We start from the raw sequence: 26,422 nt of genomic DNA, 5'->3' as shown, positions 1-26,422 counted from the left end.
CCTTCTCCAGCTAGACTGGAAACATTTATTATTAAATTCCAAAATTTATTCAGCTTTAAGCCTGAGCTTGGTAGGAAATCCTCAATAGAACAATATGTTCTTGTTTAATAGTTCAAGTTTGTTCAATACAGTTTAGATTTCAAATGAGACCAGCACAGTCTGAAGTCATATTCCAAATGAAGTGTTAAATTTTATTTGAGTTAGTTTATTGATGATGCACAAAAGAACAACAGTTGATCCATCTCTTTCCAACAAAAACTAGTAAATCCTCTCGAGGTTAATTTGCAAAATTGCATTAAACTAAAAAGTTTGGGTGATCAATATAAATTAAGTGCCCATGTTGAGTATCACCATTCCAACTCTTCAAGCAGCCTTTTGCATTACAAATGATTAAGTGGACACTTTCAATTTTACAGAATTACACCGACTTTTAAACAAAATTCAGAATTCGATATTTCTGAATGCCACATTGTACTGTGAACAGCAGTCTTACATTGTGTGATAATTTTTCATCTGTACAGTTCCCTTTTACAAAGTTGGGCAACACAAAAGACATCAACTGCTTGTCCTTCTCTGAACATGTTCAGCTCTCTAGTCCCAGTCACAGAAGGAAGAGGCAGAGGCAAGTTTAAATTATCCCAGAAAATTGAATAAATGGCTATATTTGGTGTCTTCAAGATGTTTCACCTTCTGTGGGGGATGTAGGTGTTGTTGGAGAGGCCAGATCTGGTTTTCGTGACATTCTGTCCAGTTCAGCTTGAACATCCGTTAAGACAGGCTTCTGGCCTATACATAAAGGAGGGGACATAAGATTTTAAGCTAAATGTTTTTCACAAGTAGCGCACACAAAGACAGGCCAAAACTAAGCTGAAACACAACACAACAGGTTCAGTCCCACTGCGGGAGATAATGTAATTCCAACATTAATTACTATTGTACTCTACATTCAAGGCTTTTACTACCATTAGCTAGATTGTCTTAGGGTAAGTTTGATAGGAAAGTATATTTGCTTACAAGTCTGCAAAACAAGTGTCACAACCAAATGGATCTACACCAACACATGAGAAAAGAGCAGTTTTGGGGGGTATAATCCCCCACATTTAGCCACTATGTATGCAGACACAGTGTACCTACAATATATGTGATCAGCCATATGTTCTCTGTGTGTGTCATCTGCTCATACAGGTAGAATGCCATGAATGCAGGACAGAATCTGAGCTGAACAATGATGTGACATTCATGGCTTTCACCTCTGCATCTGCTTGAACTTCTGTACTTAAAGGCCCCTAGCTCGATCCTCATAGCATACAGAAAGGACAGTAAGGAAGACCAATATATCCCACATATATGATATGCAAGTAAACTTTAGAGTTTGTGAAAGGTCCAGGTTTTGACACTGGTAAACCTAATGTTTTTCCTGGCTACCCATTATGTGCCTTGTGCATATATCAGTGCCATAACTCTATCCAGGGGTTACATGAGGCTCAGGTTGTGTATTCCAAACCCTGATGCAATACGAGACAGTTTCCACCTCACCCCAAGTTCTCTAGCAACCACAGAGGACTCGAGAAAGGTGCTAAGGCAAACATTTGTGAATTCTTTCCCTTAGGTATATAATCAACTTGCTCCTTGATCAAACAAGGGCTAGCTGCACAAAGATATCATTACAAAGGGGCCACACATGCAAAGGAGGGATAATGTATAAATCTTTTTTAAAATAAAAAAGCATAGGCATTTCCTATGCAAGACTGCTCACATAGTGATCCTTCTTTATCAGGTTCACACACACACACATCCAAAATGGTTTTGACAGGATCCATCGTTTGTTTTGGGGAAATGACAAAACTCAATCCAGTCCTGCGCACCCACCCACTCCCCAATAGCTGAGTGAGACTGTCAAAGGGGAACAGCACCATCTAAGGAATTCAGAGACAGTTAGTACACAGAATATCACACAATCCAATATGCACAGGAATGTATGGATCCTGGATCCTACCCAGCACCTAACATTATACAAATAATTTAAATGATTTTTTATGTCATACATTTGGCAGTACTGTAAAGATACTCGCTTCAGCAAAAAAAAAAAAAAACTGCATCTAGCTTGGAGTGTTCATTCTATCTAATACCAAAATGTTTTATATACTGTTCTTACCTGACTTTTTTGCAGATGGTGGCAAGCTGCTGCCACCCCCACCTCCAGGACTCCCTACTCCTCCAGGACTACCAACACTACCAGGTCCACCAGGTGAGCCAGTTTTCTTACTCAGCAAACTGTTGAAAAAGTTAGCCAGTACTCCTTCGCTTGTGGCTCCAGCTGAAAAGAAGTCCCCCCCCACAAAAAAAGATATTTTGATAATGCATATTAATTGTATCTGAACTCTTTAAACATGAAATGGCAACACAGGGTTGGATTCAGATGTAAATCAACTGTTACACTGATTTCAGTGGGATCCAAATAAAACTGTGACTATCATGTCTCACTGTTTTTAGGGGACTCCAGTTCAATTAACTTAGTCTGGATCTAACCCACTGAGGAAGCCAACTCTATCAAAGTGATCACCTTGCATGCTGAACATAAATGTCAACATCCTGGAGTACATTAGAAACAGTAAGTCACTGCTTAACTACCAGAACAATTTTTTCTTCAACAGACCACATTTCTAGTGTTAACTTAATAGATCAAGCTATTTCTCGCAAGGTCTTAAATAGGGTAAATACGCAATGAACCGGAACTTCTATTTCATTCAATTCACAAGAACGCTTCCTATTTTTAAAAAGAAATCCTCATCGCAAAATTACAGCAAATTTAATCCGATTAAAGTACTGTATAAGTAATTGCTTCCCTTAGTTTGAAATTTAAAAGTTATCAATACTTCTTAGAGTAAAATTATTTTAGAAAGGGGGAAGTATGCAACACTTTTACTACTGACTATGAAGTCAATATTTGGAATATTTAGGTTTCAAAATTATTATTAATGTTTTACCTTTCATACTGGGATCAATTTTTTTGGATCCAGCAGGGATGGTTGTAACACTGGCAACATTGGAAGTAACCGATCTGTTCGGTGTCCTAGGGGATCCTCCAGGGACTCTCGGTGAGGTATCCTACATAGAATTAGAAAATACAATGAAGTACTTAGACTGAAATACTGAGCTGACAGTTCCATTTTGAGAGGGACATTTCTAAGTTATGAGATATTCATAGCAAAAAAAATTAATTAATTAGCTTTAGATTAAGAAGTGTCTGGTAAGAAGAAAGCAGTTATAGATTATGTAGTCTATAAAAGCAACTACAAAAATACTTATTTAAAAGATTATGGAAAAATGCCATGCCGCTGCCACAAACACCCCAGTTTTATCAGATGAAGGGCATTACAGAAAAGCCAGGCACAGCCTATGGCAGGCTTTTAAGAAACATTTTCTAGGCTAGGAAAATATGTAATAATTTCTATTGGGAAAGAAACATTCCCCAAATTTACTTCATGACATTCACATTTAGAAATTGGCAAAGTTTTGAAATGCACATTTAACAAACAAAACAATGTTGACTAGCACTGTATTCCATGTCCCCAGAGAGTAATTTGAAAAATCTACACATCATAATATATGTTTTGGGAATTTTTCCTGCAAAACACACTTAATACAAAAAGCTGATAAAGGCACTGAACTGTACCCGACAAAGTCGTGCAAACAGGATGACTTCGTTGGATACAACCCATTATCAGCCCAACCTTGTACATATCTGAGAATTAAGTCCCATTTTGTTCAGTGGGACTTGTTGCCAGGTAAGTAGGTACAGGACTGAAGCCTAATGGCAGCCAGCAAGCTTTCAGCTACAGAAATCAGAGTTACTAATGTATTAAATACTTCGCCAAAAATGAGCTCCAAAATTTGATCCAAATAAATGTACTGCTAAGTTATTAGTATTTAAGTATTTACTACTAACCACTGGTCTTCCAGCTGCAGTAGGTGGCTGTTTTGCTAACAGAGACTGAAAAACAAAATGAAAGAGAAATTTTGGAACAAAAAGTTGTTGGCAAATTCCAACACAAATTTAATTTTAGTTTGAATGAAATTAGATTAAATGAATATGCAGAATATACACCTGTTGCTTCATAAGAAATACTTGGTCATCTTCTGCTATTATCTCTTTCTCATGTACAAACTGCAATAAAGGGGGGAAAGCCATTAAGAGATGCCCAACTAATTCCCCCCCCCAAAAAAATAACACAATCACAAATATTTACTGGAACAAGTGGATGGAAAGCTCATGAAGATGGTTCAAAGGTTGCAGCTAGTACACAATGCAGCAGCCCATTCATTTGGCTACAAAGAACACATTAGTTGGCTCACCTAGACTGGCTGCCTATGCGCTACCAAACCCAGTGTCAAAGTATTGATTATGACCTTCAAAGCCTTGTACAGCTTGGACCCAGTCTATCTCTGGGAGTGTCTCTACCCATGTGAATAATACATTTTTCTTGAGATCTGCCTGGGAAGCCTTGCTCTTATCCTTTATTGCAGGCATGACTAAACCTGGCCCTCCAGCTGTTTTGGGATTACAATTCCCATCATCCCTGACCACTGGTCCTGTTACCTAGGGATGATGGGAGTTGTAGTCCCAAAACAGCTGGAGGGCCAAGTTTGGCCATGCCTGCTTTATTGGGACATTATAAAACGGTGTTGAGTCAGGATAGGTCTCCACCTCACAATGGTGATTTACAGCTTTGTTACAGCTGTTGAGATGCTTATCAAGCTCTGCCATTCGGCTTAATTACTAAAGAGATCTTCTATGTTCAAGATATTACATCTGAATATGCAACACCACCACAAATAGGGCTTACAGGGCACATGCACTGTCCCTGCCTCAAATATCCCTGCGCTATATTGAAGGGGATTTCAAAATAAATTCAGCAGAATGCACTTAGAGACCTCTGTGATCAAGAAACCTGTGTTTTCATTCCTGATCACAGGGAGGCTTCTAAGCATGTTCAACAAAATGCACTTAGAATCTCCTTTCAGACCTCCTTATTCAAGGCAGGAAAGTCAGGGACTGGGCAGGTGGGGCTGGCACATGTAGCCTCACACCCCCTACTTGTTTTCTCTTCAAACATAATGTCTGAATGTGGACAGTAACACTGAATACCAGCTGCTGGAGACACAATGAGGATGAACTATTGCTTTTATTCCTGCTGAGCTTCCCTGGAAAATGGCTGGCTATTGTATAAAGAAAGATTGAACACATGGACTGCTGATCTGATCAGCAGGACTGTTCTTATGTCTGTAATTCAAGATCTTTGCACTGAGGCGCATTATAATATATTATTAGGCAATGACATTTTGCCTGCTTTATTGTGTGCAGAGGGGTTTTCAGCTGGTACAGTTAAAAATTGTATCTTTGTTGTCATGTAGTGTAAAGGCACATAGTAAATGACACTAATTTATTTGACAACCCTTATTACACATTTAGATCAGCTATGTAGACTAAATTAATAGAGATGGCCAGTTTATAGTTGAAAAGTAGTTATCATGCTGTTATCAGTGAGAAGCTTTCTTGAGTTGTTGTCACTGCACTGAGCAATCAGTGTTACAAATTCCCGTCATCCCACCGATCACTAACAAGGCAATGTGTTAAATTAAAGGTATTTCTTCTAAACACAGGAAACAGTTACCTTTCTGACCGGAGGCTTTGTTATTATATCCTCAAAATTGTCACCCACTTTTAAAGTCTGAAAGTTCTCATGTAATATTCCTATCTTCTTTTCATTGTCCCATCCTGCAGGACTGAAAGCAAATACAGTGTCACATCTTGAATTTCAGTTGTTCAAGGTTTGGTTCACCTTCTGTCCAATCCCATCCTATACAAAGAACCCTGTTCTTTGTATAGGATGGGATTCAGGCAGAGCATGAATTTTATTTTTCATTTTAAGTCCAAGATGGATGCTCACCATGAGGTTAAAAAAATTCCCCCTGAAACATAGGAAGGTTTCTTTTCTTTTTGCAACCCCCACCCAAAATATAATAATAAAGCACTTTAGTTTGGAATTGAAAGTCCTTAGCACTAAATACAGCACAGCAGGGAGGGAAAAGATAAAACAGTACTTTAGTGTCATTTTTCCTCTTCCACCTCCTGAAATTTTACCATACCATTGAACTACAAACATTGTTATAATAATCCTATTTCAGACAGGCTTGGTTCCTGAACAGGAGCACTCTTATTAGGGGTTAGGGATACAATGAAACACTTACATTTTTTTATAATGCAAGACACCCAATAACTAAATAACTTACATAAATACTGCATCTTTTTCCACAACAGAAGCAGATATATTGTAGGGGAATCCATATAATTTCTGGACAATAAATTTATACACATAATCAATATTCTTATTTTCCTTTACTGAAGTGTAAATAAGTGCTGCACCATCTGAGTTATTTGTTAAAGAAAATGTGAATGTATTTTTCTGCTTGGCAGTGGCAAGAAACTATTCATGATACTTTAATACTTCTGTAACATTCATCCAGTGGCAAAGTGTTATAACATTAAGTGTGTGATGACATAATTAAAAATATCTGGATATATTACCTCCTCTTGTAAAACATGCATCAGAGTATAGAACCCAAACATTGACACAGAAACTATCAGGGGAAAGCAGGTTTGCCCAAACTCTCAAGCGGAAAAGCAATTTCATTTCATCAACAATTTCTGTTAAAAGACAAATTAGGTGCATTCCTAACTTTTGTACTGCTTTCCTACACAAGCCGCACTTCCATGTAGGTTGAAGGCTTCACACCTACACTACATTAGCGGTAGGAACTGCTGGCGGCCCCCAGTCTTCTTCCGGGCCCTAAAGCCTCTCCACATCTGACCCATCAAAGCCCGGCCCCAAAAGGAGAGGCGAGGGAAGGAACTTTGTTGACATTGCTGGTTTTGTGATGTTCTACTACTTAAGAGTCTTCTTCCCCTCCCCATAGCTCTATGTTGACTTTTCTCATTGGGAAGAGCAAAGGACAAGGAAAGCCAGTTCTCTTAAGGGTTTTCAGGTGGTTCTTAACAGACTTTTGAGATGGAGAGGGGAGGGCAGAATTGGTTGTTTGTACTTGTTTGCGTCAGATAGTCAGCTATACCTACCTAAATGCAAGGGGTTAGTCATAAGCTGAAAAATGTTCACCACCCTTGTGATGGACAAACAGGCTGCTATCTACACTGGATACAGCTTTTCCTTCACTGAAACGATATCCTTTGCATAAAGCACCCATCTTAACTTTCAAACAACTAGGCGCTATCCAGCTTCCCATGTCGACTTATAAGGCACATGCCTAGCTGTGTTTATTTCCCTGAGAGTCTTGGAAACAGAACAGGATACCAGTAATTATTGCTGTGCTTAATACTGTAATCACCATGTTTCAGTTCTTGTGTGAATGCCAATTACTGAATAACAGCATTTGTATGTGCTTTGTCAAACTAACTTTGAACAATATAATTGCTATGAAACTGTAGCAACATGGTCAGACTCCAAAGAACAATAAAGCTTATTCTGCATGCCCAGGGGATGCTTTTGCATTGTATTTCTCAAACAGCAGCTCTTCATACCACACAGATAGCCACTTTGGAAATAGACTATTAAAAATGCAGTTTCTGATATAGATTACCATTCAAAGTAAAACATTCCCCTAGGCATGGCCAGGTCCTTGGGCATACCTGAAATAATTATGGGCCATGGCACCTAAGTGCACCACCAAATATGCTTTGCTTATCAACTCTCATAGAGCCATTGGTTCTGACAACATTATATCCAGGCTTTGTGATCTGAGATATGAAGTTTTTTGCCTGTATATTAAACTCCTACACTACTCAAACAAACAAACAAACAAACAAACAAACAAACAAACAAACCCTCTAGCGAACCAGTTTGCAGTTACATCCAAAATGGGATATTATGGTTGCAAGAACAAACCAAGTTATTAAACCAATTCAAACTATACTTTAACTTAGTTTCCTGGTTTGGATGAAATTGGAAACTATGGTTGATTAGAGATTGATACAGAGGGTCTGTAAAGGCCATTCATATCTTAGTTTAGTAAACAGAGGGATGATAATCTAAACCCAGCATTTATCACTTATCATTCAGATTACATGAGAGTCCAAGGCTTGCAGTGACTTGATAAAAGACTACCCAGCAAATCATGGGGCTTCTCAGATCTGAATCCAGTTGTAATTTTAATAATAAATCTACATTTTAAAGGATACACTGTAAACAAAACTGTCGGATGTGCGACTGAATGAAGTCAAAGTGCTCATCTCTGTAATCGTGCTCTTTTTCCAGCAAGCTAATGGCATCACACTGTGGAACAATAATAATAATAATAATGCAATTTTAATCACGATTGTACCTGGAACTTACCATCATTGGAATTATAGAAATTCCCACTGTTCATATTAGCTATGAAATATATAATCCTTGCATTTTACTACATCCAATGTGAAAAACTTCTATAGAGATCTCTTAATATTTCTCTCTTTCTGAAATCTATTCATGAAGGCCAGGATCCAAAGAGCTACTTCAGTACGTTCCAGGGCTACAATGCACTTAGCTGCATTTTTCATTCCTTCTTTTTAATGACAATCTCACACACACTGTTGCCTTGATGCTACATTAGAAACTGAAAGTCTCCTCAGTTTCAAAATTAATGTGACATATGCATTGGGCAGGGGCAGGGGATGGCTTTTGGAATTCAAACTTCTTGGAACTTAGCCTGTTAAGATTTAGAACATAAAAAATATAAATATAAATAAAAACCTCAACCAATATTCGGCATTTGGTAAAACGTGTAAAAATATTTATAGGATAAAATATATTCTAAAGAATTTGTCTCGTATGCATTTTCTTACTGCATGGGAAGATTGATCACCCTTCTCTGATATAGAGAAGACAGGTGATAAAATATAGAGAACAACAGAATATTGAGAGGGGGGGGTTTCCTCCCGAAAAATTCCAACCAAGTTTTTTGTTTAAATAATAACTTAGCTGCGCTCCTTGACCCACTTACTAGAGACTAATGGTTCTTCCAGACAACTTTACTCGAACCTCTATCATAGCTTAAAACTGCCATTTTCCTCCCAGTGCCTCTCCATAACTGCTTTACTTCAACCTCTGGCACTGTTTAAAATTATAGCTAATTTTAACTTTTCAATGTCCCTCCCTCCTTGCAGAACTCAAATTTCTCCCTCTGTTCCTCAGCTGCCTCATGTGAGAGAGATAAGGGATGTGGAGTTTATTCAAACCTCTGCCATTTTCCTCAGTTCCTTCTATCCCTGCTTCACTCAAACTTCTGCCATTATTTTAAACCATGAGTTTCCCCCTCTCAGTGGTCTACCCTCTCACTTCCATGCCATGGCCCTGCAATTGTGCAACCTGCCTTCACTTTTGTTCCCCTACCCCGCCCAGACTTCATGCAAATCCAGTATTATGATGTGGCACTACAACTCCTCCAATGGATGCTACGCAATGACATTGTTAAATTTTTGTTATATGGCAAAAAATGGTTAAAATAACTTTCTAATTTTTTATATAAAGGCTGCCATCCATTATACAGTCTTGTGGAATTCAGGCTATTAATTAAAATCTATACCTGCAGTACACAGCATCTTTGTTTAGTTGCTCAAACAATGTGTTAAATATTACACTTGAGAAAGTGAAGAATACTTAAGCTGATGGAAAACCAATGTGCAGTATTCAAAATGGTTTTATTTAATGGAAGTTTTCCAACCCCCACCCCATTTGAAAAAAATATTCTGTAAGCTCTGTTTTCCTTGTATAGATATATCTTGTTACTTGAAATTAAAAATCATTTAACAATATTCTGATGTACAAACATAATCTGAAAGATGAAACAAACCTTTGTACAAACTACTACTACAGGAATGCCTAAGTTGCATGTTAGTGTATCGGCACCCAGCGGTAAAATGACACTGTCATCTTTGTCCTCCTGTAATGAAGTGTTTCTCCTCTGTGGAGAAGCTGGAAAGTCTTCCCCTGGTTCTGTGTATTCCTGAAAATCTCTTATAACTGAAATAAGATAGAAAAAAATGAATCAAGCAAGTACTTTGTTCCTGGGAGTCTGTATTTGTACCAAATACTTTTTATTCTATTTAGCTTTGCCAGTTTTTAAATGTCAATTTGTTTTCCTAAGTACTAAAAGAAGTATTATTATTATTATTATTATTATTATCTGTAAACCACCCTTCATCCAAAGACCACATAGCGGTTGGTTCACAACATAAAATTACAAAATGAGTACACAAAATACATAATAAAAACAAAAACAAACCAATAACCCCCTCCCACAAATGCAATTAAAAGGACATAGGGATAAACAAACAAACAAAGAAGGATTCAAGAAAGCTGCAAAATTTAAAAATCAGACTTTCAAAAGAACAATGTTAATTCAATTAATACAGTAGTTCTAAACATTTTGAAATATACACTACTGGTAACTAAGTTCTTCGGCAAAAGTTTATACTGCACAATAGACAGCAAAAGTTAAGAACTAAGGCAAGCTAGTTAATAGATAAAACATATATAAATATAAGTAGATATAAAGAGGCAAACCCAAACATTTTAGGGTTTGTTTCGTTTTTTAACCATGAGGGCAGCAGTAGTTATTTTATTTAACCCAAATTCTATAAGGTTTATCTCAAATACAGAATGTAATAGGTTATCAAATTTACATTAAAAATGTTTCAGTGAAGACTGGTAAATCTAGAGTCTGGCATTTTAAAAAGATGCTAAGTTAAACGAAAAACAAAACTTTCAACAATACTGGAATTAACTTACTTCTGGACCCCAAACTAAAGATACGGACAGCAAAAAAATCCTCCCATGCAGATCTTTTAGGTATCTTAAACTCCCTAAATGCCAGCTTTATTACTAATTTGTTTGGCTTTAAGCCAATATTGTTTTGTGCTGGAAATTCCAGAATTTAGATTGTATCCAAGAAACAAGTGGCGAAAGCTTTTTTTTGTTGTTGTTGCTGATTTGTACCTCATTTGTTAACAACACCTATTAGTTTCAGTGGATGGTATATTGATTGGTAAGTGAAAAGTAAAAGGTAAAAAGACAATAGAAGCATATGGAAGGGAAGACAATGGGAGCATTTTGCAGCAAAGATACAATGCTTATAAGACTTCTTATAAGGCCTATTCTGTAGGATGGAGAAGACAATCAGATTCCTGACAACACATGCAAGCTTCCACTATCATACCACCACAATCTTCTTTTGGAATTAATCTAAGAAGGATTTGTTTGTTTTTTAACTTTAGATAGCCAACTTCTCAGCAGCTGGAATGTTAAAAATATTTGTATTACAGATTCATACAAAATATCAAAACAGTTTGCAACAATTAAAATACAGAAAGAACACAAAAATTAAAAGAGATCGTATTTATGAAAAGTGTACAGATAGTAGGGCCATATAGTAGAGCCCATATAGTAATTACAAGGAACTGACTTGTTACATTAAGAGGCTCAGTACACATTATGGGCCAAAGGCACATGTCAAAGCACAAACATTATTTTATAAACCACTTCAGAAAGGTGTGATTTGGGAGAAGGAGCTGGTAGGGGACAAAGCACCTCTTCCTCCCTAGTATTTATCCAAGTCTGAGTAATCTCTTGAAACTGCTTTGCTTTAAAATTAAAACAGGGGTGAAAAGACGATAAGCTTTGTTTTGGTGCTCTAATATGCATATTTGTATGTAACATTTATTTAAACTCCCGAAATATTTATTTCAAATATTACTCCTTTCACTAGCTTGCAACGAGGGCCATGCTAATGCAATGTGTATTTCAGATAACTGCTACATAATGCAGAATGTGTACAGCAGGGGCAAGGAACCCTCACCCATCAACAGAATTTCAGTTTGCCCTCTAAATATCCTCCTAACCATCAGCTGTTGAGTAGGGAGCTGCTGTGAAATAAAGGGGCTGTGTTGTGAAGGTGTGTAAAGCATACAAACAGCTCCTTCCTCTGCAAGAACATCAGCTGCAGAAGGGAAAACATCTTGAGAGAGGGGGGGAGAGGGAGAGAGAGAGACAGACTTGGGCTTCCTGCAAATACACAAAAAGTGCTCAAGTAATTTGCAAAGGTGTATTGAAGTTGGTGACTGAACAGTTCACAGTTCAACTGTTGTTGTTGTTGTTGTTTTGTTGTTTAGTCGTGTCCGACTCTTCGTGACCCCATGGACCAGAGCACGCCAGGCACTCCTGTCTTCCACTGCCTCCTGCAGTTTGGTCAGACTCGTTTTGGTAGCTTCTAGAACACTGTCCAACCATCTTGTCCTCTGTCGTCCCCTTCTCCTTGTGCCTTCAATCTTTCCCAGCATCAGGGTCTTTTCCAGGGTGTTTTCTCTTCTCATCAGGTGGCCAAAGTATTGGAGCCTCAGCTTCAGGATCTGTCCTTCCAGTAAGCACTCAGGGCTGATTTCTTTAAGGATGGTTAATTTTGATCTTTTTGCAGTCCATGGGACTCTCAAGAGTCTCCTCCAGCACCATAATTCAAAAGCATCAATTCTTTGGCGATCAGCCTTCTTTATGGTCCAGCTCTCACTTCCATACATTACTACTGGGAAAACCATAGCTTTAACTATACGGACCTTTGTCGGCAAGGTGATGCCTCTGCTTTTTAAGATGCTGTCTAGGTTTGTCATTGCTTTTCTCCCAAGAAGCAGGCGTCTTCTAATTTCGTGACTGCTGTCACCATCTGCAGTGATCATGGAACCCAAGAAAGTAAAATCTCTCACTGCCTCCATTTCTTCCCCTTCTGTTTGCCAGGAGGTGATGGGACCAGTGGCCATGATCTTAGTTTTTTTGATGTTGAGCTTCAGACCATATTTTGCGCTCTCCTCTTTCACCCTCATTAAAAGGTTATTTAATTCCTACTCACTTTCTGCCATCAAGGTTGTGTCATCAGCACATCTGAGGTTGTTGATATTTCTTCTGGCGATCTTAATTCCGGCTTGGGATTCATCCAGTCCAGCCTTTCGCATGATGAATTCTGCATATAAGTTAAATAAGCAGGGAGACAATATACAGCCTTGTCGTACTCCTTTCCCAATTTTGAACCAACCAGTTATTCCATATCTGGTTCTAACTGTAGCTTCTTGTCCCACATAGAGATTTCTCAGGAGACAGATGAGGCGATCAGGCACTCCCACTTATTTAAGAACTTGCCATAGTCTGCTGTGGTCAACACAGTCAAAAGCTTTTGTGTAGTCAATGAAGCAGAAGTAAATGTGTTTCTGGAACTCTCTAGCTTTCTCCATAATCCAGCGCATGTTTGCAATTTGGTCTCTGGTTCCTCTGCCCCTTCGAAATCCAGCTTGCACTTCTGGGAGTTCTCGGTCCATATACTGCTGCAGCCTGCCTTGTAGAATTTTAAGCATAACCTTGCTAGCGTGTGAAATGAGCACAATTGTGCGGTAGTTGGAGCATTCTTTGGCACTGCCCTTCTTTGGGATTGGGATGTAGACTGATCTTCTCCAATCCTCTGGCCACTGCTGAGTTTTCCAAACTTGCTGGCATATTGAGTGTAGCACCTTAACAGCATCATCCTTTAAAATTTTAAATACCGGTAGTTCAGCTGGAATATCATCACTTCCACTGGCCTTGTTGTTAGCAGTGCTTTCTAAGGCCCATTTGACTTCACTCTCCAGGATGTCTGGCTTAAGGTCAGCAACCACACTACCTGGGGTGTATGAGACCCATATCTTTCTGGTATAATTCCTCTGTGTATTCTTGCCACCTCTTCTTGATGTCTTCTGCTTCTGTTAGGTCCTTTCCTCTTTTGTCCTTTATTATGGTAATCTTTGTACGAAATATTCCTTTCATATCTCCAATTTTCTTGAACAGATCTCTGGTTTTTCCCATTCTGTTGTTTTCCTCTATTTCTTTGCATTGCTCGTTTAAGAAGGCCCTCTTGTCTCTCCTATTTTTTGGAAATCTGCATTGCGTTTCCTGTATCTTTCACTATCTCCCTCACATTCTGCTTGCCTTCCCTCCCCGCTATTTGTAAGGCCTCATTGGACAGCCACTTTGCTTACTTGCATTTCCTTTTCATTGGGATGGTTTTCGTTGCTGCCTCCTGTATAATGTTGTGAGTCTCCATCCACAGTTCTTCAGGCATTCTATCCACCAAATCAAAATCCTTAAACCTGTTCCTCACTTCCACTGTGTATTCATAAGGAATTTGATTTAGATTGTATCTTACTGGCCCAGTGGTTTTTCCTACTTTCTTCAGTTTAAGCTGGAATTTTGCTATAAGAAGCTGATGATCTGAGCCACAGTCAGCTCAAGGTCTTGTTTTTGGAAAAGAGTGTTTGTGATGACCAGCTTGTTCTCGACAGAATTCTATTAGCCTTTGCCCTGCTTCGTTTTGAATTCCAAGGCCAAACTTGCCAGTTGTTCCTTTTATCTTTTGACTTCCTACTTTAGCATTCCAATCCCCTATAATGAGAAGAACATCCTTCTTTGGTGTCATTTCTATAAGGTGTTGTAATTCTTCATAGAATTGGTCATCTAAGGCACAATCGCAACACAATAATTAAAATAACATCAAAGTTCAACTGTACTTTTATGTTATTTTAATTCTTGTGTTGCAACTGTGTCTTAGGTAAATTCAGAACAGAAAAAAGCTCACCAACACACTTTAGCAAATGTTATAAAAACAAAAGTCTATGGAGAAAATTGAAAATGAAACCCGAGTAAATACTAAAAATATATACTTCCATCTCCAAAAAGAAAGACTTTTGTGTGTGAATGTTATGGTGTGAAAAATGTGTAGGTCTCATTATAAACACTATTGAGGCTGGAATGCAGTTCCTATCAGCTTTTCACTGGAGTAATGTGGTCCTTGGCCTGAATTTAATTCTTCACCCCTGCATGTACAGGGTGCACTGAATTTAGAATGCAAAGCATTTCTATTTTCTTTTATACAGGAAATTTCTATCCCAGGAAGCTGCTTAGAAGAGTATGAAAAGGGTATGAAAGCAGAACCTTCCGAAAAGTCAAAGCAAAGGTGACAGTGGTAAGAACTCTGCTAAATAAAACTGCTCTTTTGATCTTCTGGGTGAAGAATTTGGATTCCACAGAACAGAGAACACACACCAATGCATCCCTTCCAAGCCCAATAAACTTAAGTATTACATCTTCACAGTTCGTTTTTCCAGCTGTTGTTTATCATTTTAAGAATTGTTTATCAATTTAAGATTTGTTGTTAAACAACACTGATGTGCATTGCACTCTATACCTCTGGGTATAGGGCGGTATATAAATAATAATAATAATAATAATAATAATAATAATAATAATAATAATAATAATAATAATACACAATATGGCAGGGCCCTGTCTCAAGGAGCTTACAATCTAAAGGTTGGCACAGGAGACTAGACTACAAAAGAAAAAAGAAATGGGATCAGTTTCCATAGATATAGCAAGCCAATGTTCATGATTCTGCATGAGTAAGGACTTCCGTTTTATTTGCGTATCAAAAACCATATAGAGAAGCTCTCAACAGCTCCGTGCATGCACAAAATGAGCTGCTGTAGCAGAATAGATTTTAGTAGTATTTGCTTTCAGAAGTTTTGAGCCTACTGAATCACCCTCTCCACATGACTAAGATTTTAGTGCACCCAATTCCAGATAACATTTCAGCATTATTAAAGCTAAAAAGTCAGTAAAATTATCAGAATTAAGATGTAACTAACTTTTTTGCTCTGGCACTGAATTCCATATAACAAAGTTTTACAATGGATTTAAAAATCTTATGTTGACAACAAATATTCAACTGAATCTATTATCATGTGCTAAACCATAACATTCCCAACACAGGTTGCAAAGATAATGCTACATACATTAAATACTATAGTTATAATGAGAATTCACATGGTCAAGAGAAACCCCTTAGAAAACTGTTATAAAGTATAAGAGTGCATATAGCTAAATCAGCTGGCAAACATGTTGGCATTACATTTCCTGTAATAGACAAACACATCACAAAAGAGTACATTTACACAAAGATGAATTCAATATTTTTTTTTCCTAGCATCTATAAAGTGTATGTACTCACTCTTTTGCTCCATTTCTTTCATTTCTTCAGGCGGAATTTTTAATTTGTCAATATGCTCCCTTACAACACTTGCCCATTTTTGTAAAGAGTCTAAAGCAGCCCATGGCTTAGACATGTCCACCACCAACATAATCAAAGTGTCCTTTAGAGAGATGGCTTCCAATGCAAATTTAAGTAGACCTTTATGATAGAGGTCACCATCCAGTATCCATATATTACATCGTGTCTGATCTGTAAAAAAGCATAAACAAGATGTTCTTAACATGTACCATAGTTTATTATCAGTGGACAATATCCAAATGAGTTATTTTCACTCATTAAAAACAATGAACTGATTTAAATGGCTCTTCTTGAAATATGACTACCATTGGTTATCACTCACTGCTAGTATTTATAAATATACTGTTAGAATGATAATGGTTTTACGTCAAAACTCTTAAATGAATTTGGATACCAGATACTTTTCAAGCACGGTTTTTAAATCTTTTGACTAGCAATATGCCTGGTGAGACAATCTTGATGTTCATCAGGTTTTTAAAGCTTGCAGTAAGCTACACAATATGGATTCTTCTGTGTATTTCAGAGCACAAAAAAGAAAGAAATTTTAAAGAGTGGAGAAAGGAGGGAGAGGAGAAATATAAAAGGAAAAGGCAGGAAGACTAAAGAAGAAATAGGTTGGGAAGATTTAGGATAAAAGGGGAGAAGGGAAACGGGAAGTAGAAGGTGAGAGACCAGGTCAGAGAAAAGAGGCAAAATTAAGGAAATATTACAAATTGAGGGCTTTTTTAATTTAGAAAAGAAAGGCAAGTAAGGGAAAGGATATAACAGAAGTGTACAAGTGTGGAGAAAGTCAATAGACAGTTTTCCCTCCCTATCTCATAGCACTAGAGCTAGGGATCATCAAATTAAATTGAGGAACTTCACACAATGTGTAGTTAAACGATGGAATTCGTTCCTAGAAGATGCTCTGACCACTTTAAGGGAAGGTTACACAAATTCATGGCTACCTAGTCCTGATGACTATGCTACTTCCTATATCAAAAGCAACATGCCTCCAAGTGATAGTTGCTGGGGTTCACAAGCAGGTGAATGTTACGCTGTTTGTGATCTTACCATGGACATCTGATTGGCCACTGTGAGAACAGAATGCTGGACTAGGTAGGCTTTTGGCTTGATCTAGCAGGGTCCTCTTTCAGTTCTTATTCCACTCTGGTATTGTTAACATCACTCACCACCACCACCCAAAAAACCCCACTCATTCTCTCTTAAGTTACCCTCCCCATACCATTCATCCTCCTTTGCCTGCAAACTCCCTTCCCTGAATAGAAAACAAGGAAATGCAGTGATAATAAGTTGGAGACAGAATCTGGAAGTTGCTGACTAGTGAAAATGCTATACATTTTTAAAATCTGGAATATTCCCAAGCAATGAAGAATTACTCACTGTTGTTGTTATCAGAACTGGTACTTACCATCTCTGTCTTCATCATGTACATTTAAGTAAAAATATTCCATTCCTCTTCCTTTCTTGTATTCATCAATTTCCCGAAGTTTTCCAACTAAACTAGTTTTACCTGCACCATCTTCCCCTAGAAAAACGTTTAAAGTGGACTTTATTAATAACATATAAGAAATATATTTCTTGTAATATTTCCATTTCAATTTGTGAGACTTATTTTGCTTTAGGACACTGGGCCCAAATAGTAGTGTGTAGCAAACATTGCCATGTAGACATGGTATATGCTCACTCATGCTTCCGTCATGCGTACTGCATTATTAGCAAGAAAAGCACATGAACAAGTCCTGTTGCTGCTATCTTATTTGTAATTTTAATAATATGGGGTGGTACGGTGGACCCCTCTGCCACCACGGGGAGGCACAGCAAGGCCCTCTGCTGCTTCAGGAAAGCGCAGTGCACCCTCCACCGCCATGGGGAGGTACGGCAGGACCCCCTGAGGCTGCAGGGAGGCATGAGTCAGTTTCTGAGTGGTCAGAGAAGTCTGGCAAAGTTCCCAGAAGCTTCACTGTGATCCCCACATTTCAGATCTTTTACACATTATATATATATAAATCCTGTTTCTAGGTGCTTTCCTGCATGCATTTTATATAACATTAGTAGGAACATACAACCCTTGGAAGCCACTGACTTTAACCTTTCCTTACCCCCCAAAAAATCTCTATCAAATTAGTCTGTATTGCCCAATTGGTGGTGTCACTAACCTAGAAACAGAGCAACAGACACTTTTGAATATATTTTATAAGTATTCTCCACAAAATATACAATTCCTAGTGTTTTTAAAACAAATTTGCACTAGTAATTTTCAAGTAATAAAGTTTTAGTATCATAAATATTGATACAATGTTTTGGATACATATCATTTAAATAAGAACATAGCTACAGAGAATCATTTTTAAAGTTAGCTGCAAGGCATATCTGCTCAGCTGAGATGCAAGCAATTTAGGCCGCTAAACCACCGTTTATTGGCCCAAGAACACATACATTCCTGCATGTTCCCTTCTAAGCCCTTGCCTCAGTTCAATACCATGTTAGGAAGCAGGGAATAAAATCACAGTTTCTCAGTTAAGATGTAATGGGAAACAGTGGCTTAAATAAACCAAAATGTCAGCACTGAATCTTGGAACACAAAGAACATGCAGCTATATAATTAATTAGTGGGCAGATAAAACCATGATTGATCAGTTTGAGATTGTTACATCTGTGCTAGCCATGAACAGATGAGTTTATTTCCAGTCTGTGCCAATTTTGCATGTGTTTATTCATGAGCTCAATCTGTCCCATATCATCTCTGACCTGCATTTTTTAAAGTCTGTGCAAAAGATTGTATTTAAATTGTACTTACTAAATAAATAATTTATCTCAATGTACATATTTCAGGCTAAAATATGCATTTAGGTACTTTTTTGAGCTGAGAACTAGAGAAAAGCAAACTCTGAAGGATAACTATGGTCTAAAATCTATTTATTAATCCAGGATGTGTGAATAGGGTCAATACCCAATGAATATCTCCTCCATCCCTACTCTGCCCTAGGCCTTACTGTGTAAAAGAAACTTAAATAACAATGGCTGTCAATGGCTACTAGCTATGATGGCTGTGCTCTGCCTCCACAGTTGGAGGCAGCATGTTTCTGAATATCAGTTGCTGGACATCAAAGGGGGAAGAGTGCTCTTGTGCTCAGGTCCCACTTTTGGGTTTCCGACGGGCATCTATGTAAACACTGTGAGAATAGGATGTTGGACTAGGTGGATCATTGGCCCTATCCAGCAGGGTCTTCTTATGTTTTATGCCATAAGTGTAACAGAAGATATGCCTGCTGGTAACCATGTAGTGCTTATAACAACCTAACCTATCCTCATGTAAATACAAATTTCAGTATAATCAGATGCTATGGGGGAAAATAAGTCAAGATAAAATGTCTTTTAACAAAACAGGTTCAATTCTGATGCACATAAACACTTTAAAAATAAACTTTGTGCTCTCCTATAAATACATCATCTTGTAAAAAACAAAACAAAACAAATACAGTTTGATGAGCATGAATCAAAAGAAAGAGCAATCATAAGTGCCAGTGTAGACATAATGCTTTTCAACTTCATAAGCAGAGTTAAGTGATTCGGAATGAGCCATGAAATTGTATACTCCACCACCAGATCCCTCTCTATCACTTCATTCCACTTCTCTTTATTACGGTGAAGCTTTGCACAGGCACCAAAACTAAGCACATACAACTAGGGTAAAGTGGGAACCCTGACAAGTCCCCCAAAGTGGCTTGCCTGGTGGGGTGGAGGTGCAGCAATAGCCTCCTGTGTCAGCAGAGTTGCTGCCACTTACCACGCCAGAGAAGGGAAGGGGCAAGATGACAGCAAGGTTGGGCCACACTGGCCAACCTCATCCAGTACTGCCTCCAGTGCATCCACACAGCCTGAACTACACCTTTCCTTCTCCTGGTAAATGCAGTGACATCGCTGCTGGGAGGCTACTGCTCTGGTTGCACCTGACAAGCTCCATAGTTAATATTGGTACCAATAAAATACTTAACTGAGGGGTATGGATAGGAAAAGAAATTGCTCCCAATACAAGAGGAGCCTTGGCTGATCAGTTTTTAGGCATGCTTGCAATAGTGAACATTTTGACTCCCTTGGTTAACTAAAGCAGGCAATGCTACCATCACATTGCATTTTACAACTTCACTGGCCATCCTATAGTCATTCATATCTAACAGGGATCTATAATGATAAAAATAATTAGTACCTTTCTCATAGAAAAGATCTTATTTTAAAATTTAAGACAAAATAATGGTCAAGTAAATGGTTTAATAAAGTTAAAGGTAAGGTAAAGGAAAAGGACCCCTAGATAGTTAAGTCCAGTCAAAGGCAACTATGGAGTGCAGCGCTCATCTTGCTTTTCAGGGGGAGGGAGCTGGCATTTATCCACAGACAACTTTCTGGGTCATGTGGTCAGCATGACTAAACTGCTTCTGGTGCAACGGGACACTGTGACAAGTGCCAGAGCGCACGGAAATGTTGTTTACCTTCCTGACACAGCAGTACCTATTAATCTACTTGTGGTGGTATGCTTTCGAATTGCTACGTTGGCAGTAGCTGGGACAGAGCAACAGAAACTCAGCACCATCATGTGGATTCAAACTGCTGACCTTATGATCGGCAAGCCCAAGAGGCTCCGTGGTTTAGACCACAGCGCCACCCACCTCGCATAAATTATAAATAAACATTAAATGGTTTAATAAAGTTATAAGTTACTGAGAGTGTAAATATAGAACTTAGGGTGCTCAGAACTAAATTTTCAATGAACTGACAACCCTGCTTGACCAGATCTATTTAGTGCAGCTTCCTGTTTCTCATAGTGGTCAATCACATGCCTTTAAGAAGCCCACAGGCAAGACACTGTGATAGCACTCTACTGCTATTGTTTATCAGTGACTGGTATTCAGCAGTATATTGCCCCTGGTGGCTATATACTATCTCCTCAATCAAACTAGTACCCATTGATAGTCTTATCCCCAATGAATTTGTTTAATCCCATTTTAAATTATGCAAGATGGTAGACATCACTACATCTTGTGGTAGCAAATTCCACAGTCAACCATGCTCACTTTTTTCCTAGACTAAAAAGTCCCAAAGGCTGTCACCTTTCCTCATAGGAGATTTGCTCCAACACCTTGATACTTTTGGTTGCCCTTTTCTGCACCTTTTCCTGCTCTTCAATATCCTTTCTGAGGTGCAGTGGCTAGACTATTCTAAGTGTGGCTGTGCCACATATTTATATAAAGGCATTATAAGATACAGTAATTAGATTCCTTTACCTAATGGATAATTTGCCTTTTTCAAATTGGATAAAGGCAAGCTACTTACCATGCCCCCCCAATCCCTTTCCTGGTAAATCATTGCCTGCCTCCCCATAAGTATATGTGACATTATGGCTTTTTGCTCCAATGTGTATCACTATACACTGAACTGCATTTTCCATTTTAATGCCCATTCACCTGGACTGGAGATGTCCTCATGGAGCTCTTTGCTATCCCTTTTTGCTTTTATAGAATAATTCTGTGACATCAGCAAATCTGGTGACCTCACTGCTCATCCCTAATATCATATCATGTATGAACTTACTAAAAAGCACTGGTCCCAATACAGATGCTTGTGGAGCTCCCCTTCTTATATCCTTCCATTGGAGCACTATCCATTTATTTCTGTTCTCTGCTTCCTATTCTTTAATCAGTTACCAGCCCATAAGAAATAGCTGTGGGGTGACATCATATCTTATCCCATGGTTGCTTATGCATAATTACCTCATTGAATTCATTGCCATGATAAAAAAAAACTAGCACAAAAAACAGTATTTAAAAAAAAGTTAAGTTCATGGGAACATCAGTCTATCAATGGGTTACAACAAGGCATGACAGTTTCAAGTGCAATATCAATACCCATCCAGTGTATTATCATGTATTTCCACTATGTTCTTTTTGCAAGTTTCCCAGAAGCACTTGACCAGCCAGTGTTGAATACAAACCAGTAGAATGTTTGGATCTTTGATCTAACCCTAAAAAGAGTTCATACTATTTTTTATGAAATAATGTAAATAATCCATGCTAAATATCTATCGTTTTGATTTTTAAAAATCTCTCTGCCACAAAAAAACTTGTAGTGCAAAGTAAGAGGGCTATAGCATGTTATTATGACTAGGAAACATTATGTATTTTAAGCTCTCTATGGACAAGGGGACGACAGAGGATGAGATGGTTGGACAGTGTTCTCAAAGCGACTAGCAGAGTTTGGCCAAACTGCGGGAGGCAGTGAAAGATAGGCGTGCCTGGCGTGCTCTGCTCCATGGGGTCACGAAGAGTCGGACACGACTGAACAACAACATGGCCTTGTCTACAGTCCTTTCACATTCTATATTCTGTATTTTACAGAACCATGTGTTTCTCTCAGTTCTTTACTTTATTATTTACCTTCATAAATTGCCCCCCTTTTGTCACATAGAACCTCAGGGCAGTGAAGACACGTAACTAATCTATGAAACAATTTTGTTGTTCAGTCGTGTCCGACTCTTCGTGACCCTATGGACCAGAGCACGCCAGGCACCCCTATCCTCCACTGCCTCCCACAGTTTGGCCAAACTCATGTTAGTAGCTTCGAGAACACTGTCCAACCATCTCATCCTCTGTCGTCCCCTTCTCCTCGTGCCCTCCATCTTTCTCAACATCAGGGTCTTTTCCAGGGAGTCTTCTCTTCTCATGAGGTGGCCAAAGTACTGAAGCCTCAACTTCAGGATCTGTCCTTCCAGTGAGCACTCAGAGCTGATTTCATTAATTTAAACTTCATTAAACCAATGAAGTGCTCTGCAGCAGCATAAAAAATTATGCCCACTCACAGATTTCCCTCAAATGTCTGTGCGAAAGTATGTTTCAAGTGGTTATATAAAAACTATCCTTGAGGGTGACAGCTTTTTCTCAATAAAGTTCCACAAACAAGGGTTTTCCACAGAGAAGATCCTACCTCTATCACCTCTCCTTCCTAAGCTTTTCTAGTAAATGGAGGGGTAAATTCCTCCTTGTCTTTGTACACTGCTGTCCCGTAATATCTAGTAGTACAGTAGTGTGTTTATTTACAAGCAGGACTGCAAGTATGTAGAATTTCAAGTGTTACAGTATTCTCATCAATGTCACCCCCAAAGTGTGAAAACTAAGGCAGGAGTTGCTTGAAAAAGCCAGCTGGAAGGATCACCCACATGTAGGTCTACTCATAAACAGTTTAAAGTTACTGTTTCAAGCAACAAGGTTATTGAGAGCACTATGTTGCAGGGGAAGCTAGTAAGAGAACTAATTTCTCCAACACCCAGAACCTATACAGGGACATCAGTCAGTACAAGATGCAGACAGCACAAGACATCCCACCAAAGAAACAAAAATAAACCAGCTGATGCAGCAGATGTACCCTGACACACCCAATTTTCAGTTTCTCCCAAGCACCCCAATGAAAGCAACACCTCTAAGTGCCAAGAAAGAAAAAACAGGAGGAGGTGCTAACCATATCAAATGGGTGGAGCCATGAGGGTATAAGACAAGCCAGCAACAGAGAGTCAGGCTGATGCTGACACATAATATGACAACAATGCCTTTGGCAGGCCTTCTGCATATGGGCAGAGCTCACTCCCCTAGTCTGCCAGCCAACAAACAGTAGATCCCTCTATAGATTTTGGAAGTCAGGCTTGAAGTATCACACAGCATGCAGCTGTACCCTGAAACAATAAGCAGAAAGGGGATTTAAGCCCTGTGCCCATAGTGCATTTCCCGTTCTGCGGAAGGGAAACTGCCAGTTTCTGCGCAAGGCTGGGGTGGGTGGGAAGGCAACGGTGCGATCAATGAACCGCTGCGGATGCCCCTCCCTCCTGCACAGCTTACAAACACAACGAGGTCCATGGCCAGCAATTCGGCGCGCACACCCTCCGCCCTCATTAACAACAAGTGAAAACGATCGCAAACGGGAAACGAGACGTGCAAGCAAAAAAACAAACACAACAGAAACAAGGCGAGGAGAAGACAGGGCCGCTTACCCAGCAGCACGACGTTTTTCCCCGGCGGCAATTTAGACCTGGAACGAGTCGACACCTCGCTGAGGATGCAGGACCTGCAGGGGCAAACAAGAGAAACGAGGAAGGCAGTGAGGAGGGAGGAGGGAAGGTCCAGCGGGAGAGAAACAAGCTCCTGTCAAGCGGAGGCGATGAGAGGAGAAGCAGCGGGAGAAGAGGATGGGCAAGGTGGGGGAGAAATTGAGGAAATGGGAGTAGGGAAGTGGGGAGAATTAGCAGATGTGGGGAATAGAGGGAGAGATGGGGGGTGTAGGGGGAAGATGGGGAGAGATGAAGGGAATGGGTGTGGGGAGAATTAGGAGATGTAGGGAATAGGGGGAGAGATGTGGGGGGGAAGGTCGGGGAGAAATGGGGCTGCAGGAGAGATGAAAGAAATAGGGAGGTGAGGGAAATTGGGGGAGATGTGGGAGAAAGAGGGTGGGAGATGTGGGGGGAAGAGAGTAAGGGAGGAAATGGGGAGGTGGGGGGAGGAAGAATAGACAAACCTCCCCCGCCCACCTCAGAGAGGGCGACAGGGGAGGACCCGCAACATGGCGGAGGGGGCACTATAAGGGTTTTTCTTCTTCTTCTTCTTCCCCTGTTCACGGGACGCCCCACTTAAAAACAAACAAAAGGCGGGGTGTGAAGGGAAGGGATTCGGGAATCCGCCAGGTGCGGGAATGAGGGCGAGGAAAGCACCTTTGCCCGCAATGACTGGAGTGCAGCCGCGGGGGTGGGGTTGGGTGGGAGAGGAATGGGGAGGAGCTACCAGGTAGTAACGGTCCCTCTCTGAGGAGGCGAGGCGACCGGGTGCGGGTGAGTCGGGGGGGGGGGGCGTCCTCAATTACCAGAGATTCTGCCCGTCGTCCTCGTCGCCACCCGCTCGCGAGTCCGCGCCGCCGCCGCTACTCGTGGCGTTGAAAGCGGCCGCAGCCCCGTAGCCTGAGCCCAGCCCCGTCGAGGAAGAGGAACCGTAGGAGCCGGCTCGCCCTCCTATCGACGCCGCCATCTTCGCTGTACACACGCGCGCGCACGCACACTCACACAGAGTCGCAAGAGCGCGCAGAGGAGAGGCGGCGCCCCCCCCCCGGAAAGCGCGCCACTGACGCGGACGCCGCCGACGCCCGACACCTCCCTTTTCTCTTAAATGAGGGAGAAAGAGGGGCGGGGCCGGGCGGCCGACACCCGGCGTTGCCGAGGGACCCGGATGTAGGCGGGCCTGCGAGGCGCGAGGGAGAGGCGGCGGTGCTTGTCTCTTCGCCGCCCCCACCCCGGCTGCCTCTGCGCAGCCCACCCCCTTGACTGGGACTTTGTTGTTGTTGACGTTGACTTGGCGCGTGACGAAACCAACCCCCCCCCCGGAAAAGGCGCCCCTGGCACGTTGGGCAGAGTTTACAGCCGCCTCAGCGACCTGCCACACACACCTTTTCAGGTGTCTTCCAGCGGCTTTGCTTTTCGCCCAGGTGAGGGCTAACGCCGCTTTCAAAGCATCCCCTGAAGTAGCTGCGACGGCGGGAAGCGAAGGTATCGATTCCGGCGCCTGAAAATAGTCTTGAGAAAGGTTGGGCTAGATGACCCCCCCCCCGGGGGTCCCTTCCCTACTGTGATTCTGAGAGAGGCGCCACCAATGATGACCAAGCCCTGACCTCTATGGAAACCCGCCGACTCTGGCCTGAAAACAGAGGAATCTTGGAAGCAGTGCTTTTTTCTAAAATAAAATGTTTAGGGGTACTCTCATTTTCCTACTCGTATTGAAATACTTCCCCTCAATGCCAAACTTCGATTCACAAAATGTTTAGGGGTATGCGTACCCCCAGAAAAAAGCACTGCTTGGAAGTACTTTCCATCCTGTTTCCAGAGGTGGAAGCTGTGCCAAGTCTTGTTTGCAGCAAAAGCAAGGAGGAAGAATCTTTTTGGCTCCTTTCATGACCTGATGGATTCATTACCACATGATCTTTTGTGGGAAAGATTCCGATTCATCATATACATGAGTTTGAGATTACACTCCCTGGTCCACAGACGTTTATGCCGTAATGAGATTTGCTAGTCTTTGATGTGCGGAGGGACTCTTTGTTTTCGTGCACACGAAAGCTCATACCAAGAACAAACTTAGTTGGTCTCTAAGGTGCTACTGGAAGGAATTTTTTATTTTGTTTTGACTATGGCAGACCAACACGGCTA

The 26,422-nt window shown here is 40.3% G+C and overlaps 1 protein-coding gene across 1 annotated transcript; it reads right to left on the bottom strand.

Moving 5' to 3' along the window:
* Positions 1-165: 165 nt before the first annotated feature.
* DYNC1LI1 (dynein cytoplasmic 1 light intermediate chain 1) lies at positions 166-25,281 on the bottom strand. Its single transcript, XM_033164994.1, has 13 exons — positions 25,090-25,281; positions 24,227-24,300; positions 17,603-17,719; positions 16,132-16,362; positions 9,904-10,073; positions 8,255-8,348; positions 6,295-6,430; positions 5,676-5,787; positions 4,109-4,168; positions 3,950-3,994; positions 2,988-3,108; positions 2,156-2,317; positions 166-786 (listed from the first exon to the last, which is right to left on the bottom strand). The coding sequence occupies exons 1-13, from the start codon at positions 25,248-25,250 to the stop codon at positions 674-676; spliced, it is 1,596 nt and encodes a 531-aa protein (XP_033020885.1). The 5' UTR covers positions 25,251-25,281; the 3' UTR covers positions 166-673.
* Between the last annotated feature and the right edge of the window lie 1,141 nt (positions 25,282-26,422).

Source organism: Lacerta agilis, chromosome 12 (assembly GCF_009819535.1).
Source record: "Lacerta agilis isolate rLacAgi1 chromosome 12, rLacAgi1.pri, whole genome shotgun sequence".
Taxonomy (NCBI): domain Eukaryota; kingdom Metazoa; phylum Chordata; class Lepidosauria; order Squamata; family Lacertidae; genus Lacerta; species Lacerta agilis.
This window is presented reverse-complemented; position numbering and strand designations above follow the sequence as displayed.

Bases quoted from the DNA above. Each gene is read 5' to 3' on its own strand.
- DYNC1LI1 (XM_033164994.1), bottom strand. From the start codon at position 25,250: ATGGCGGCGTCGATAGGAGGGCGAGCCGGCTCCTACGGTTCCTCTTCC. The intron at 10,074-16,131 runs GTGAGTACATAC...ATCTTATTTCAG, and splicing joins GAAAGAAATGGAGCAAAAGA to TTATAAGAGATTTTCAGGAA. The intron at 787-2,155 runs GTAAGAACAGTA...CTTTATGTATAG, and splicing joins ACCATCTGCAAAAAAGTCAG to GCCAGAAGCCTGTCTTAACG.